This window comes from Phascolarctos cinereus, unplaced genomic scaffold (assembly GCF_003287225.1).
Source record: "Phascolarctos cinereus isolate Bilbo 61053 unplaced genomic scaffold, phaCin_HiC Scaffold_1;HRSCAF=81, whole genome shotgun sequence".
NCBI classification, from domain to species: Eukaryota; Metazoa; Chordata; class Mammalia; order Diprotodontia; family Phascolarctidae; genus Phascolarctos; species Phascolarctos cinereus.
The window spans coordinates 180,885,712-180,901,165 of NW_027555514.1; the positions used below are offsets into that span (position 1 = coordinate 180,885,712).

At 36.8% G+C, this 15,454-nt stretch overlaps 1 protein-coding gene across 1 annotated transcript in view; it reads right to left on the reverse strand.

Moving 5' to 3' along the window:
• MGST1 (microsomal glutathione S-transferase 1) overlaps positions 1-10,500 on the reverse strand; it is a 34,846-nt gene extending 24,346 nt beyond the window's left edge. Inside the window, exons 1-2 of the mRNA XM_020994408.2 lie at positions 10,394-10,500; positions 28-179 (exon numbers count right to left, since the gene is read on the reverse strand). Of these exons, the coding sequence (XP_020850067.1) occupies positions 28-153 (126 nt within the window). The 5' untranslated portion in view covers positions 154-179; positions 10,394-10,500. The remainder of the gene's footprint in view (positions 1-27; positions 180-10,393) is intronic.
• Positions 10,501-15,454: the final 4,954 nt, after the last annotated feature.

Genomic DNA, 15,454 nt, shown 5'->3' on the forward strand with positions numbered 1-15,454 from the left:
TGCCACATTACTTTTCTTATTTCTTACCTTTCTTGTTATTCTGAAGAATGATGTTACAACACTCATCAGCATCATTTTTAACAGGACAATGGCTCCATAGGAGGTAAAAGCCGAGAAAACCTCACTGTCACCCAGCTGGGAAAATTCAACCATTTTGTTGCTTGAGTTCGACTGACGTCCTAAAAAAGAACTTAGCTATTTTAAAAATGACAATAACCAAAATAGTAATCAGATACTTGATTCTCTTGAGCAGCAGCAGAAATAATGTAGCTTAAAAGAAAAACAAAACAAACAATAACCCTATCCTGGATTACTTGGAGAAAGTCAATATGTCTTGGCTTCAAAAAGAAATAAGAATGTAATTTTTTTTAAATTTCGAAATATTTGTTCTACACTATTAGATACGAATATACCTACACCATTTCTGTATGTGCTAAAGTGAGAAAACTGCAAGCAAGACAGAGTGATAAAAATTACTACCAATTAAGCCTCTCCAACTATGAAACAGAGAGTTCTAGGAGGTAGGGAGCTCCCCATCAGCAGAGTCCGGATGACTACTTATTGGCGATATTGTAAAGAGGATTCCTCTTGTAAAAAGTGGACATCAGAACTACTTTTCAACTCCAAGATCATATGATTATATGAAATTCTGTGGAGCCTTTTTAAAAGTAAAATCTAAAGTAAAATCCAAGAAATACTTATTAACTATCTACCATGAGTAAGGCTGAGGATACAATGAAAAACATAAAAATCTCAGCCTTTAAGATGAATCAGAAAATGTTATGTCATTGATTATTCACTTGACTTACCAAAACACATGAAAGAATAATATTTGTCATTTCATTTTTTTAATGCAAATGATAAAAAGATATGTAAATCTTCTTGCCAGGAAAGTCAAGAAGTCCTTGAGGCTAACTAATAAGCTTTAAGAGCTGTCTACTTATACCACCCAAAGATCAAAGACAGAAGAAAAAGACCTATACGTACAAAATATCAGCTCTTTTTTGTGAAGGCAAAGAACTGGAAACTAAGGGCACCCCTTATTTGGGGACTGGCTGAAAAAAAATATGGTATATACAAGTAATGAAATGCTATTTCCCAAAAATTGTTGAGGAATACTTTCTGTGAAACCTGGGAAGACTCAGATTAACTGATGCAGAGTGAAGTGAATAAAAGAACAATTTATACACTAACAACAATACTGTACAAACAACTTAGAAAGAACTAACCACCTTTACTGAGTACTCATGATGAAGCACGTTTCCCATATCCTGATTGGGAGTGCAGGGAGCAGGATGAGACATATTTTTTTTTAATTGCCAAAGTGGAAAATTTTTTTTGTATAACTATGCGTATTTGTCAGTCAGTCAATAAACCTTTATTAGGTACCTGCTATATGCCAGGTACTATGCTAAGCATTGGTAATATAAACCAGTCCCTGATTTTAAAGAGCTCACAGACTTCTAATGAAGGAGACAACATTCCAACTATGTACAATCAAGCTACATATAGGATAAATTGGAATAATCCACAGAAGGAAGTGTTTCCTCCCCCCCCCCCCAGTAGAAAAGCCCCACTTTAACATAGTTAAAAGTCAAAAATAGGCTGGAAAAAAATAGCAAACAACTGAAAAATGAACCTAACTGTAGGAAGTTACTATGGTGACAGGGAAGATCAAAACACAAACTCAGAAGACAATGAAGTCAAAATTGCTAGAGTTCCTTTCTCAAGGTGATCACACTCTAATAGAGGAGACAAAAAATACATATGCACACACACATACAGATATATGTGTATATAGAGAGAGATATAAATCTATATGGAATATGTGATATATACAAATTAAAAATCAATTAACCTTACAGATGAAGGCACTAGTTACCAGGGGCTCCTTAAAATACCTCCAAATATGTGATGCTTGAGATGAATTTTGAAGGAAACCCGAAATTCCAGGAGGTGGAGGTGAAGAGAAAGAAGGAATCTCTACACTAGGAATTGGGTGTATTTAGCGAGTACAAAGGCACACATACGGGAGATGGATTATTATGTATAAAGGACAAGTAGATCAGGTTACCTAGATCATAGAGTACGGAGGGAAATCATGTGAAAGATGGCTAGAAGGAATCAAGTTGTCAAGAGCTTTGCATGCCAAACAGAGGAATTTATCTTTGGTCCAGAGGTAATAGGGAGCCACTTAGCCTGTGCAATGGTTAGTGTTAGAGCTGGCAGAGATGAGACCATATTTAGGTTATAAGTAACCCAAAGACCAGTGAAGAGATGCATGGTGATCATGAGTAGGCTGCTTGTCACACATTTCCAATTACAACCTATGCACAAGGAAGGGCTATAGTGTATAATAAAAAAAAAATTATGGAGACCAGTCATTCAGGAAGGTTAAGGAATGATAGATGGACAGATTGGGTACTGTAAATAGCATCACAAAATGTAAAGAAACCAAATATCAACTTTCTAGCACATTGGGTAGATCTTGGTGTTAATCTGTAGGACAATGTGGAATATCTACATTGATGTATTTCACAGACTCACTAAGGTACTGCACTATCGTTAATTTTAAAATCCAGGGATTTTTCCTCACTGAGCAGAAGTAGTGTTTGTAAAGAAAAGATAAAGAAGAATTTCTAGGATTATAAGAAATTGGCCTATGGCAGTATGGTTCTTTGGTGACTAGCATGGCCTTTTTTTTTTATTATTAAGATCTGGGTTCATATTTTGTGTCTAGCACATATTAGCTGTGTGACCAAATTCCTAAACCTCTCAGTGCTCAAGAAATCCTCAAAGACAAGCAAGTTTCTCATCTGCATCAGTAGAAGGAATTTCCATACTGGGAATCCATCCACTGATGAAATCACAGGCTTACCTCAATACAAAAAAAAAAGAAAAATTAAGAAAGAAATTGGTAGTTGAAGGAAAGACATAACATTTTTATTAGTACAGACTCATATAGTCATACATTCTCAGAACTACAAAGAACTCCACAAGTCCAAACTATCCCTTCCCTGAAACATGAACCGCTTAGACAATATCTCCAAAAAAGTCATCCATGCTTTGCTTAAGCACGTTCAGTAAGGAAGAACAATAACAAAGACTATAGAATGCCTTTTGCTCAAAAAAGTTTGTTTGTTTTTCAAACACTAAGGATGATGATTTACTCCATCTAGTTTGCGCTTTTTAGTAGAGGTGTCAAAACTCCTCAGCTGGTACCAATAGAATATAGTGGCATTAATTGTCAGACCCAGGATCATTTCTTCCTCTCCTAGACTATTGCAGGGGTAGTCTATATACAAAGGTATATCCTACAGGCAGTCTATATACAAAGTCTATATACAAAGGTCATCTATATATAAAGGAGTAGAAATGTCAGCACAGGTCACATAAATCAGGCCATAGTATTTATTAAAAGGATGTATGCTCAGCCAAGTACATTTTCGAAGTCAAATTTGTGAAGATGTCACCATGTTCCTCCCTAGCAAAGTTCCTACCATACAAAGGTAGAAAACTCCAAAGGTTGCAAAAAATGAAAAAGGCTGTAACAAAATGCTTCCTATCTCTTTTTGTGAAAATTTATGCCAGAGGAGAGGCAGGGATGTAGTAAGAACAAAAGTCATTTAAGAAAGAGATTGGTAAGAGTTTTGAGTAAGCAAATAATAAAGCCATATGATACTCACAATTATGTGTGTACATGTTATCTCTCTTGATAAAATATAAAAAGTAGAGATTGTTTCTTTTTTATCTTCAGGGCCTAGAACAATGTCTGGCACATAGTAAATGATTACTAAATGCATGTTCATTGATTGAGAAGGAAAAAAAGAAAAGGTCAATATTCGTGAAACTTGGATAACAGAAATTATAGATAATAAAATATTAATTCCTATCCTGGTGGACCATCATGGGGTGGAGGGGACCATGGGTTTTCTAAGATCACTGAAGTAAAGCTTAAGCTCTAATAGTTTGCACCATGTTGGGAAGGCTTTGAATACCTGGCAACTGATTGAGTCTTCTTTCCAAGGACCAAACTAGTGAAGTTTGTAAAGGTTTGTCACTCCTAGGCTGACCACATGGAGATGCATTCTTTGGCCACGGCAATCATGAAACAATGTAAAACATACAATGGCCTTTGGTCCTCAGTACCCACTCCTCCTCCTGCTTCTGCAGTGTTAGAGTTAGAGTATCAGGAAAATGTGCAGAAGTTAGTGAAAATCAATTTTAAATAATCTATAATATAGAATTAGTAATTGATTCTATATTATAGACTACAGCATATATGCTCTATAAGCTTTAACAAAGGTAGTTCCTGCTTATATGAGATTTTTGTCTAATGATAAACAAATGGATAAATTATTGGAGGAAATCAGCTTATCAATCTTGACATTCTCATTGTAAATGAAATCAAAAGACAGAAGGAAGTTGCAGCTAAACAGATAGTAGCAAAGAAATGTGTGAGCAAATAGAAGATTACATGGTAATATGGTAAATATATAGATAACCAATGTACAGCCTGTGTGCTCCACTAGTATACAAAATGATGTAAAGAAAAATCAAGGAAGGACTCTAGTACATCATATAGAACTTCTGTTGGATTTATAAGATGGCATGAAGGAAAGTCACAGGATGGGCATGCATAGATGGGTGTTGAACTTTATGATTGGCAAGAACATATATATCAATATGATCATAAATTCTTTCATGTATTTTTAAGGACAATAATAATAATGATACTTTATTACTAAAGAATGCTTTACAATTTTCAATGCACCTTTGTATACATCGTCTAATTTAATCTTCAAAATAATCTAATAATGTATCATCATACATCACTTTAAAAAAAAGGAAAATGTAGCTCAAAGATGTTATATAATTTGTCTAGTTTCACAAAGCTTCCCAGTGATGGGGACAAAAAGAATTATGCAAAAATCAAATGGGCTGCCCTAGGAGATAGTCAGATCTTCAATAAAGGGGATCAAGTATAGGCCAGATAACCATTTGTCATTAATGTTGTACAGGGGATTTGTTTCCAGATATGGGTTTGGATTAAATGACCTTTTTAAGGCTCCTCCCAACACTCAAATTCCCCTTTTTTGTATGTGTGTGTTAAGTGCCTGAGGCTAGATTTGAACTCAGGTCCTCCTGACTCCAGGGCCAGTACTCTATCCATTGTGCCACCTAGCTGCCCCCAAATTCTGCTATCTTGTGAAATGAGCAAGGCTCCTGACTTCTAGCTTAATGCTTTAATCACTACTGTATCCAGAATAAAAAATACAGGATTCGAGGACTGAGGTTCTCCCACTGATGAATTATGTTCGTTATCATTAGTGATTATCAACAGGAAGTATTTCATTTATTGAACCTCAAACCTGTGTATGGCACTGTGCTAGGCATTATCAGAGATAAAACACATAAGACATGTCCACTACTTCACGAAGTATACAGTCTAGTTGAGGAGTGAGAATGTTAATACATGAAAAAATCACTTCACTCTAAAACAGTCTATATTAACTGTCTTAATGTGTGGCAGGCATTCAGAGGAGGGAGAGACATTTCCAAATGGGGCAGTGAGGGAAGCCTTCACATAGCAGATACAATCTGTGCTGAGCCTTGAAGGTAGGCAGGCTTTTGATAGGCAGGAAAGTGTTTAGTGGACAGCAGTAAACATATTTTTCATCCAATCTTTTGTAAAGAGGTTAGTCTTTGGCCAGGGGTGGGGAACCTGCAGCCTCAAGGCCACATGTGGCCCTCTAGGCCTCAGGTTCCCCACCCTGATCTCGGCTATCCAAATGGGCTGGAATAGGCACTGACTTTCTTTAGTATGTCCTCAACATCTCTGGGGCAGTGCTCAGCATACAGTGGGTACTAACTAAATATTTTTGACTGAGTATTTGTCTTTCTAGAAGCTTCTAAGTTCAAGATTCTCTCACACCCTGCTCTTTTCCTATTTCCCCATAGTATCTATTGCAATAGATTTGTAATCTCTTGCTTAAAAAGTTTAAAGATCATTCTAGAGAGAAGCTGTTTTTCTACTCCTGTAATTACATAATCTTTTGTGAACAGTGTAAGTACATATCCTAAGTGCCATAATTCAGCATTTTCCCACAAAGCACTTTTTTTATACTAGCACATTACTGAGACACTACCCTATTGCATAAGGATAAGAATTTATGTTGCTAATGTACATATTGATGATTTAGGACTCATGTCAGTATATAAGATCATAAACCCCTAAACACTCTAAACCAACATCATTATCTTCAACATCAACAACAATTAAATGATAATTTGTATTCACTAAATTGTGGTGTGCAGAATATTAGAGGAGACAGTGAGTTATCTTAGTTTCACCTCTTGCTACCTGTGTGACCTTGGAGAAGTCTCTTTACCCTTCTGGGCCTCAGTTTCCTCAATTGTAAAATGAAAGGAGTAGATAAAAAAGAAAATGTCTCAGAGGGCTTAATGAGTTGGCTATGGTCATATAAACTATTAAACAGAAGAATGGACACTTAAACCCTGACTACTGAGGGCATTCATTGTTGATTTCCCTATAAATGCATAATATTGTTAGTTAGTCGTCTAGAGCCTCTAGAGGTTCCTTACATTCTATCCAGCCTGTGGATGTTGTACATTATGTTTCTCATGGAACACATGGAAAAGGAGTATCTAACCACATGATCTTCCCAGAGATGGCCTTCTTTGTAAGAGAGGAGATTCAGATCCAGAGTGGCCAGAAGGAAATAACCTGTCATTTGTTCCTGGAGAGTATGGCATGAAAAAGACCAGTGTTTTGAGAAGCAAAATTGTTGATTTTAAGAGGGCGATGGTGATGAGTACTTTCTACCTTTTGGGGGAGGAAAGAGGTGAGGCTGGACCCATGAATTAATAGGTACACGGAGCCCTCTAATAGGATACTCCTGGAAATATATGTTATTAATCCAGATCAAAAATTGTGCTGTAATTTACAAGAGTTTCTTGGGGGATGAACAGGTTGAGATTTGCTAAGTGAGAGCCAGGAAATTCATAGCTTCTGCTCTAGAAGAGACCTCAAAAGCAATCTACATCTACCCAGCAAAATTGAATATAATCCTTCAGGGGAAAAAATGGTCATTCAGTGAAACAGAGGACTTTCAGGCATTCCTGATGAAAAGAACAGAGCTAAACAGAAAATTTGACTTTCAAATACAGGACTCCAGTGGAACATGAAGAGGTAAGCAGGAAAGAGAAATCATAAGAGACTTATTAAGATTGAACTGTTTACATTCCTGCATAGAAAGATGATATTTGTAACTCATGAGAACTTTGTCAGTATTAGGGTAGTTGAAGGAAAAAAATTCTATGTATGTATGTATAGATAGATAGAGGGCACAGGGTGAGTTGAAGATTAGGGGGTCATATCTGGAGAATAAAATTAAGGGATGAGAGAGGATGATACTGGGAGAAGAAAGGGAGAGGTAGAAGGGGGTAAATTATCTCACAAAAAAAAAACAAACAGAAAAGAAAAGTCTCTCACAGTGGAGGGGAAACAGGGGAAGGAGAGAGGGAATAAGGGAACCTTATTCTCGTAGGATTTGGCTTAAGGAGAGAATAACATACACATTCAATTGGATATGGAAATCTATCTTACCCTGCAGGAAAATAGGGGGAGAAGGGGACAAGAGAGCAGGGGGGTGACAGAGAGGAGGGCAGATTGGGAAAGAGGGTAATCAGAAGCAAATACTTCTGAGGAGGGACAGGATCAAAAGAAAGAATAGAATAAATGGGAGGGCAGGTAGGATTAAGGGTAATAGAGTTAGTTTTTTACAACATGTCTACTAAGGAAGTGTTTTGCATAACTGCACATGTACAACCTATATTGAGTTGCTTGCCTTTTCAATGAGGATGGGTGGGGGAGGGAGGAAGGGAGAAAATTTGGAACTCAAAGTTTTAAAAACACATGTTTAAAAAAATGTTTTCACATACAACTGGGAAATAAGAAATACAGGAAATGGGGTTCAGAAGTCTATCCTGCTCTACAGGAAAATAGAAGGGGATAAGAGAAGGGAGGGGGGAGAGATAGAAGAGAAGGCAGACCAGGGGAAGGGGTATTCAGAATGCATGCCATCTTGGGATTGGGGGAGGGGTGAGAAATTTGGAACTCAAAAACTTGTGGAAGTGAATATTGAAAACTAAAAATAAATAAATTCATATTAAGAAATAAAATAAAACAAAATAAAAAATTTTTTAAAATTTAAAAAAAATTTAAAAAAAATTTAAAAAAAGCAATCTAGTTCAATCTCCTCATTTTCCATATGAGGAAACTGAGACTCCAATGGGTCTAAGTCTAAGTAACTGTCACAAATTCACACAAGTAGTAAGTATCGGAGCTAGGATTTAAACTTAAATAGACTCTAGAATGAGTGCTGCTTCCCCCACTCTTTAAAAATTGAACTACTTTTTTTTTTTTGCTGAGGCAACTGGGGTTAAGTGACTTGCCTAGGGTCACACTGGTAGTGTCAAGTGTCTGAAGACAGATTTGAACTCAGGACCTGTGCTCTACCCACTGTGCCATCTAGCTGCCTATCCCCTACTCTTAAAAAAAAAAAAAAGATAAAGGTCCTTTACCTCAGTTCCAGTCTCTATTCCTATCACAGAATAGAGATTCGACCTGTCATTTCATAAGTAGAGGAAATTCTCCATAAGAGAGCTTCCTATGCTCCCTATATTTAAGTAGGTTGGTATATTCTCTGAAACATATATTCTTGGGGCAGCTAAGTGGCGCAGTGGATAGAGTGCCCTGCCAGGAGTCAGGAAAACTCATCTTCATGAGTTCAAATTTGGCCTTCATGTATGTATGATCCTGAACAAGTCACTTAACTCTGCCTCAGTTCCTCATGTGTAAAATAAGCTGAATAAGGAAATGATAAATCACTCCAGTATCTCTGCCAAGAAAACCCCAAATAGGGTCATGAAGAGTTAGATATTTAACAAAAACTACAACAAACGCTGTACAGCTTTCAATAGTGCATTTTTATCAGGTCTCCCTAATGCTGTGGCTGGCTCTCTGGTCACTCTGCCACACTGCTTACCTCACCTAAGTAAGAACCTTAGATTCATTTCACTTCACCAGAGCAAAGTATTTTCATCTTGTCCAAGCTGCCATTTATAAAGTTAGATTAAAGACGAAATCTCATGTTTTCCCCTCTTATCTTGAAGGTCACAGAAGTAGTTAGATTAACCACCAGCCCCTCCCAAACAGCCAAGAACTCTATTAACACGCCTCATGGTTTTGAAGAAGTAGTCTCTACCACAAGGAGGGTGGGGTATAAGGATGAGGCAATAGTAATTTAAATATTAACAATTTAAATAATGTTGACTGGTGACCTTGAAACTACCACATGCTGGCAAATACTTAGATACACACTTACCTACTGCAATCATCTCTTCAGAAACTTGGGAGAAAGGAGGAAAAGGGGGGAAAAAACTTTTTATATGTAACATTGCTCCAGGACTCCTTCAGAGAAGCTGAGTCAACTGTACCCCTCCTCCACCCCCAATTAATAATCTGGAGATTACAGGCTAGGGCAGGGGGACTGAGGGGTTTCTGCCTTACATATCCTGATTACAGGACAGGACAGGATAGGACTGAGGGGGTTTCTGCATTATTTTCTCTTGCCTAACTTCTCACTCCCACCAATAAAAGATAGGATGAGTGCACCTTTCCCCACCATCAACCAGACCTGGATTTCCTGATGTGTGAAGGCAGTGAGCATGGGTCTTCCTATAATCTTTTCAGTTACAAAGGCTGCAGATATAACTTACTGCTTATGAAAGAGAGCAAGCAAAGGCCAAGGCAGATTTCAGATCCTTGGAATACAAAGGATACCTCCTAGCTTCAGGGTCACAGCAGTTGCAGATTACGTCATTTAACTCAAGGGTGAAAATACCCCATCCATTACTCGACAAAGACAAAACTTTTAGCTGTGATTTTCTATGGCAATCATAAGCAATTTTTTTCAGTTGGATGTTTTAGTTAGAAAATCAGGGTCTGATTCACCACACAGGCATATAAATATTGAAATTCTTAAGAAGTCTTTATCTTGCTTTATGAAATTTGAAAAACAGAAAAACTTTAAGTGAGGGATGGAGGAAACCCACGTCCTACATTATGCAGGTTTGTTAAGTTTAGCCACTAATTGTAACATGATCTAGGCAGAATTGCAGTCCCCTCCCCCACCATCCAAAAAAACTCTGCAAAGAAACAAAGATCAACATGCAACAGGAAGTTTCAAGCCCTTTTCCCTTTCAGTTTTATACCTGTTTCTACCACCAATACTCCCACCACACAAACACACCTTCAAATATTTTCTCTGGTTCCTACACCCAATAAGGAAGAGACAAAATAACCAACCTTTCTCCACCAAGTTTCCCCGACTTTATGCCAGTGCCTTCACAATTTCACAATACTTTTGCAGTTTATTGACTCCTCCCTTTATTCAAAGCAGTCTTGAAACCAGATTTTCTCCCTTCCCTATTTGCTTATGAAGCAAAGGTTTTGCCACGTGATAACTTTCCTCCATTCACAGACTTTTTCCCTCTTTAGACATATTCCAGATCCCACTACAGAGCCCTTCTTTCTGGGTCTATTATTTGGTTTTTAGGGAACTTCCTTTCCCCTACACAGATTCTCTCTTCTTGGAATTCCCTAAGAGGAGTAGAAAGAGTAAATCTATATAATTTTCTTGTAGCTATAGCATTTTAACAGTGCTTGGAGGAAGAGATAAGGAAAGAGAAGGCTGACCTTAATTCAGCTTGGTGTAGTGCTAAAAGATCAAAGAATCACTTAATCACATAATCTCAGAGTTGGAAGAGGACCTCATATATGAATAAGATACCCTATACAATATAACTGACAAATTGAGCCTTTATTTCAAGATCTCCAGTGAGAGGGAATCCTCTCCCAAGACAATGAACTTCCTTTCTGGTTAATTCTGAGTTTGGGGAAGTTTTTTCTTTCCATAATACCTAAATTTTCCTCTTTGCAAATTCCCCAAATTGTTCCTAATTATATCTTTTAAAGACGTTATCTGACTTGCCTTCTGGACACTCCATCTCTTCAGAGTCCTACCTAAAAGTTGTTGCATAGAAATGAACGTGATTATTCCAGATAAGGTCTGGCCAGGGCAGAGGACAGAGAGACTATAAACTCTTTTCACCTGGAAGCTGTGCCTTGCTGGGTAGTCCAAGGGTACATTAGTTTAGTTTAGTTTTTTTGTTTGTTTGTTTTGTTTATTTTGTTTTTGGCTGCTATAACACACTGTTGACACCCTTTGAGCTTGTAGTCCCCTAAATAAAAACTCATATTTTTTCATTTGAACTGCTGTCTAGCCACATTTCTCCCATCCGGTACTTATAAAGTCAATTTCTTGAACCCAAGGGTAAGACTTTACATTTATCTCTATTAAATTTCATCTTATTCATTTTTGTCCAATATTCTAGACTGTCAAGATCTTAAACTATCCTTCCCAGCTATGCATCATCTGAAAATTTGATAAGTCTGTCATGTATGCCTTTCTCCAAATCATTGATAAAAAATGTTAAATAGTACAGAACCAAGCACAGGTGCCTGGAACACTTCATAAAAAAACCTCCTTCCAAGTTGAAAGGGAAATATTAAGAAATATTCTATGGGTCCAGTCATTCAACAAGTTTGAAATCTACAAAACCACTTCCTTATCTAGACCAGTGGCCTTTTAAATTTTGACTGTGCACTCCTATCAGCAAAATTTGTTTGAGCACACATACCCAATACATGTATATTTATTTAACTACAAATTATATAATGTACTATATTATAGGCATTATAAATATATACAAAATCAGAATTTTAGAAGAAGAGATAAAGATGAAATGAATAATAATTTTAAATTTCTTTATGGATGATTAAAAACAATTTTGATCTTGAGAACAATGTGATTGATTGAATATGCCTCATTAAAAAAAAATCTCTATGTTTGTCCGGGGGGATAAAGGGATAGGGGATATATCAGCCTTGTCAACTGCAGTTGCTTTGTAGTAACTAATTATTTAGTTAATTTAATCAATGTAGCTAGCCAAGCTGGTTAATTTTTTAAAGACTTTTATTGAAAGATACACAATAAAACAAGGCAAATAACAGGCTCACAGTCAGTGAATATAACTGCTTCTCAGCAACTTATGTGTCTATGTAAATGTGATACAAAAACAAAAACAACAAGCAAAAATGAATTGTCTTTTGATTTCAATTCAGCAAAAACATTTCAATATAAATGCATTCCTCTTTCTTTGTGTAAGTGTTTAACATATGACATCATGTTTTCACGTTCTATTCATTTCGACTATTCGTATGTGTATGTGAATATGCATGTGAAGGTATTTTAATGCATTTGAGGAACAGCAAAAAGGTGTGTTTGGCTAGAATGGCAGTAATATATAAGGTTGGAAAAGTAAAAAGGACCCAGACTGTGAAGGACTTTAAATGATGAGCAAAAGAGTTTATAGTTGATTGTAGAGGTAAATTAATTGAGTGGAAAGTGGAGTGTGAACTTGGCAGTGAGACTCATTTGTCTCCAGACTACACTCCACACTTTCTCTACCATCTCCCAGATCCTCGTCTTGAAGCTCACTCAAATCCTGAAATTCATATATTGCAAATAGCTTCCACCCCTGAAGCTTCTCCCACTGATTGGATAGCTCCTCCCAAAACCTCCATTTAAGGAGAGTGCCCAGGCCAGTCTTGCTTCATTCTTTTCCAAGTTATATCAACTTCCTTTTATGTGTTGTTTTCTTCCTTAGAATGTAAGCCCCTTAAGAGCAGCCCACCACTTTCTTTCTCCTTATATTTGTATTTCCAGCATTTAATAAAATGCCTGGTACATAGTGAGGCTTCAATAAATGATTGTTGACTGACTATATGGAGAATGGATTAGAGTGGGAAGAGACTGGGTACAGAAAGATCATTTAGGAGGCCACTGCAATAGCCTGGGTGAAAGATGATGTTCTGAACTAGAGTGGTCACTATGTGAATGAAAAGAAGAGAACAGATGTCACAGATGTTGTGCAGATAAATGATAAGACTTGGCAACTTATTTGGATGAAAAAAATTAAGGATAAAAGAATGGCAGTGAACCTTAGTGTTCAGAAGGATTGTGGTTCCCTGGACAAATTTAGGGAAGTTCAGGAGAACAGTGGGTTTGGGATTAAGGATAATTTAATAATATCTGCCTATTCTTGCCTGTTCATTCTATACAACTTACTCTTCCCCATCCAAAACTAAAAGAGGGGAGTGGGGTAAGGCTCTTACTCACCATTCACTTCCCCAGAATTTGAAGCCTGCCCTCTGAGGGATACCTACTTTAATTGCAAGGTGATCCAGGGGGAATTAGAGAGGAATTCAGCAACAGGATGTGGTATTACACTGGGAGAATTTGGGCCTGTAATTGTAAATGAGAAAATGTAGTTTTATTGGAGACAAATCCCATTACTGGCTATCACAGGGAGGGTAAGATACGACCTGTCTTCCTACACTCAGATGTGCTTTGGCATCTTGCTTCCATTTGTCTGCTGTTCAGTCATTTTTCAATTGTGTCTGAATATTTGTGACCCCATTTGGGTCTTACTTCTTACTCAATAAGAAGTCAATGTGTTTTGTGTGGTATCATAGACAGAATTCTGGGCTGGAAATCAAGATACCCAAGTTCTATCTAGTTCTGACCATAAGCAAATTTGGGGGAGGAATGTGAGAGGGAGTTAGGAAGATACAAGCACTATTTTCAAATATGTGAAGGGTTATTATATGAATTAGAGATTAGATTTGGATATTAATTGGGATTGGTGGGATTGATAAATGTTCTCCATGCTTCAGTTTCTTCTTCTGCAAAAAAAGAGACAGATAATAATAAATTGCTACAGAAATCTCATATAATTGTTGTGAGATTCAAATGAGGCGGTAGGTACAACACTGCTTTTCAAACATAAGGAATAACAGCATTAATTCCAGTACTGCTGGTTTGCACCTGAATACTTCTCAGTGGAAACCTGCCTGATCTAACTCTGAGAAGAATGTATTTTTTAAAAAAATCAAAATCCTATCTGTTTCTCTATTTATTTTTATTAAACCTTGTACCTGTTTGCCTCAATAATAATCAGAGTAGTGTTCCTAGGTTTTGGGAAATGATGGGAGACCTCTGATCTAGACATATGGTATTTCTAGGATGAAGAGTTTAATTGAGCTTAAATTGGCAATTACTAAGAAGTTTTCTTGGATGGTTGAACAGATGTCCAACTGAGCTGAATCAAGTCAGTCTTGTTTTAATTTTGAGTAAGATACTCTTTGTCCAACATAAAAACCACCCTTCTAACAGATATTTAACACAACTAATGCCTGGCTCTTCTTCCCCAACACCTGTGACATTCCTCAGCTTTATTTGAGAAATTGCATTATTGCTACTACTGATATATCTATTCTAGAAAGAAATAGACTTTAGTTTTTCAGACTGTCAAATCAGAAGCTTCTGTAAGAGCAAAATGATTCATTCCATTATTGCACATCTTAGAACTTGTGCTCAGAACTATAGCTTGAGAAAGAGGTATTTGGTATAAGCCTTCACTTGTTTGACACTTCTGTTCGAAATTTTGAAAGTAGTGCTCCTGTTAAGTGCCTATCTGACAATGGTATGCCAGGGCTCAGTCATGCAAAATAATTATTGTTCACGGTCCTTTGGCTTAAGTCAATAGCTCTGTGTGAAATGCAACATAATGCTGAGATCTAAAGTTTCTAAATCAGAACTAAAGAAAAGGTGACTTTTTAAACAGATGTGTTGGAACATTCTCAAAGTTTTTACAGTGAATAGCTAGTGATTTCCTTGGACCCACAAGAAGTGTAATATTTCTAGCAAAAAATCCATCATAGGAATTATGTTAACTTGCATTTGTACAGTTTCATAATTGCTTTTAGTAAAACAATTGAATACAAAAAGAACAAATGATGTTATTGAAGTATTAACAAAGAATGTATGCCATTTGTTCTGATGATTATGCTAGGTGACAGAATGGACAGAGTGCCAGACCTAGAGTCAGAAAGACTTGAGTTCAAATTTGGCCTCAGATACATAATAGCTGTGTGACCGTGGACCTGTCATTTAACCTCTATTTGCCTTAGTTTCCTCATCTGTAAAATGAGGATATAATAGCACTTACTTCCCAGGATTGTTGTGAGGATCAAATGAAAAAAAATCATTGCAAAGTGCTTAGCACAGTGCCTGGCACATAGTAAGCATTATATAAATGTTAGCTATTATTGTTAAAGCTGTCTATTTTCAATTTTTCTTATATGGTGAGTATTAGATCTTCCTCTCAAATTTGATAACAGAAAGCAGCAAATTCAATAGAACTAACATATTAAATAAATGCTTGGGATTTTATAGTGGCTTGG